This window comes from Apteryx rowi, unplaced genomic scaffold (assembly GCF_003343035.1).
Source record: "Apteryx rowi isolate R43461 unplaced genomic scaffold, aptRow1 scaffold_132, whole genome shotgun sequence".
In the NCBI taxonomy this organism is placed as follows: domain Eukaryota; kingdom Metazoa; phylum Chordata; class Aves; order Apterygiformes; family Apterygidae; genus Apteryx; species Apteryx rowi.
In genome coordinates, this window is record NW_020447553.1 from 768,201 (window position 1) to 770,107 (window position 1,907).

At 65.7% G+C, this 1,907-nt stretch overlaps 1 protein-coding gene across 1 annotated transcript in view; it reads right to left on the reverse strand.

Moving 5' to 3' along the window:
* ARMC12 (armadillo repeat containing 12) overlaps nt 1-1,142 on the reverse strand; it is a 4,093-nt gene extending 2,951 nt beyond the window's left edge. Inside the window, exon 1 of the mRNA XM_026056516.1 lies at nt 1,086-1,142. Within this exon, the coding sequence (XP_025912301.1) occupies nt 1,086-1,142 (57 nt within the window). The remainder of the gene's footprint in view (nt 1-1,085) is intronic.
* Nucleotides 1,143-1,907: the final 765 nt, after the last annotated feature.

Sequence of the window (1,907 nt, forward strand, 5' to 3'; positions counted from 1 at the left end):
ATTCCCGCCAGGCGCCGTCTCCTCCCGCCGCTTTTGCACCCCCATTCGGCCCTGGGGCCCCCGGGCGCCAGGAATCCGCGGAAACGGCGCCGTGCCAAAATCCGCACCCGCGGGACGCCGGGGCCCCAGGGGGATTTTTTTTTGTTATCATTATTTTTTTGTCCCCCCCCTCCCCCTTCCTTTGCAGGGGGGGTTTTCGCCCCCGGCGCCGTCGCAGAGGGGGTTTCTCGCCCGGCCCCCTCGGGCTCCGGCGGCGCTGCCGGCTCGGACCCAGGGTGCCCGGGGCTCCCGAGGCTCCGTGGGCCATTTGCACCCGGGACGGCGGAAAACCCCCGCGAGGGCTGACCGGCGGCCACTGCTCGCTTTGGGTGCTGCATCATCATCATCATCATCATCATCATCATTATTATTATATTTTTATTTATTTATGTATTTTTTCTCTTCCCTGCTCGGCCCGGGTTGCCCAGTCCCGGGGCAAAGGCTTGGGGATGGAGCGGGCTGGAAGTCTCCGCTCGGAGCTTCCTTTGGAGGAAAAGCCGTCTTTCTAGCAAACAACCCAAAAAAAAAAAAAAGTTGTGAAACGCTCTGGGGTTTTTTCGCTCCGGGCCCAAACCAGTTGCTGCCGATTCGTCCCGGCCTCTCCTGTTTCACCATCGCAGGCGGCAGCGGGAGCAGCGGCAAAGACTCGCTGGGTTCCCGCTCCCGCGTTTCTCCCGGGGCCGGTGGAGGCGGATAAGGCCTGGGGGGGGGGAGGGAGGGAGCGGGGGCCTCGGGGCTCCCCTTCGGCAGCACCGCGGGAAAACCCCCCCCGGGCTGAGCACTGCGCAGCTCACGTCAGCAGTGGGGAGCCGGGATAACGCTTCCCAGCCGCAGCGGGGAGGGGAGAAGCGGAAAAACACCCGGGAACGACGCCTGCCGCCGGCGGGGTTAATCGGGGAGGGCGAGCGGGAGCTGCCCGCCGCCGCCTTTTCGGGGTCCCCCCGGGGAGCAGGCGAGGACGGGGGCGAGGACGGGGGGGGGTTTCCTCCCGCTGCCGGCGGCCGACCGCAGGCTGCCGGCGCGGTTTCTCGCGCAGTGGCGCACACCCACTTCCCCGGCTGCTGAGTCAGGCTGTTCCCTGCGCGCCCCGGCGCTCGGTACATCGYGTCCCCGCGCCGGGGACGCTGGCACGGCGCCCGCCGCCGTTCGGCGCGCCGGGGTCGGCGGCGGGCGAGCGGCTTCGCCGGGGCGCGGAAAAAAAAAACGGCGTTTTTTTTTCCTCCCGCCGATGCCGCCCCTCGGCTGAACCGGCCGCGCCGGCGCTCGCGGGCTGGATGCGGCCCGCCGGGGATGCTCGCGGGTGGATTTTTGGGGGGTTTTGGGGGAAATGCAACCCGAGCGCTAGCCGCGAACCACGCTTGCATCGACGGGCGAGACTCCCCCCACCGCCACTGCTGCAAATCCCCCGGCGGCTCCGAACGAGCCCCGGGGCGGCTTTCCCGCGGGAGCATCCCGGCGCCTGCGGCCGTGCCGAGCCGAGCCAGTCCCCGCCRCCCCGGAGGAGGTTGGTACAGTTTGTTACGTCCGGGCCGGAATGTACTTTGTGTTAAAAGTGGCCCGAGTCCAGCTCTCCGAAGCCGGACTTTATTTATATGCTGCGCTCCGGCCCCGCTGCATCCTGCTGCCGCCTGCGCCGGGTTCGGTCTCTGACGGGGACAAGCTGCTCCCGGCGCGGGGGAAAGCCTCGCACCCTGCCCTGCCGCCTGCCCTTCATTTGCAGACGTGGGGTGCTTTATTTTATTTTATTTATTTATTTATTTATTTATTTATTTATTTATTTATTTTCCCCAGGGGGAGATAATCCAGGAAAATATTCGCCTCCTTTCAGGGGGTAAAAGTGTCCCTGGCGGGAGGTGGCCTAGAGGAAG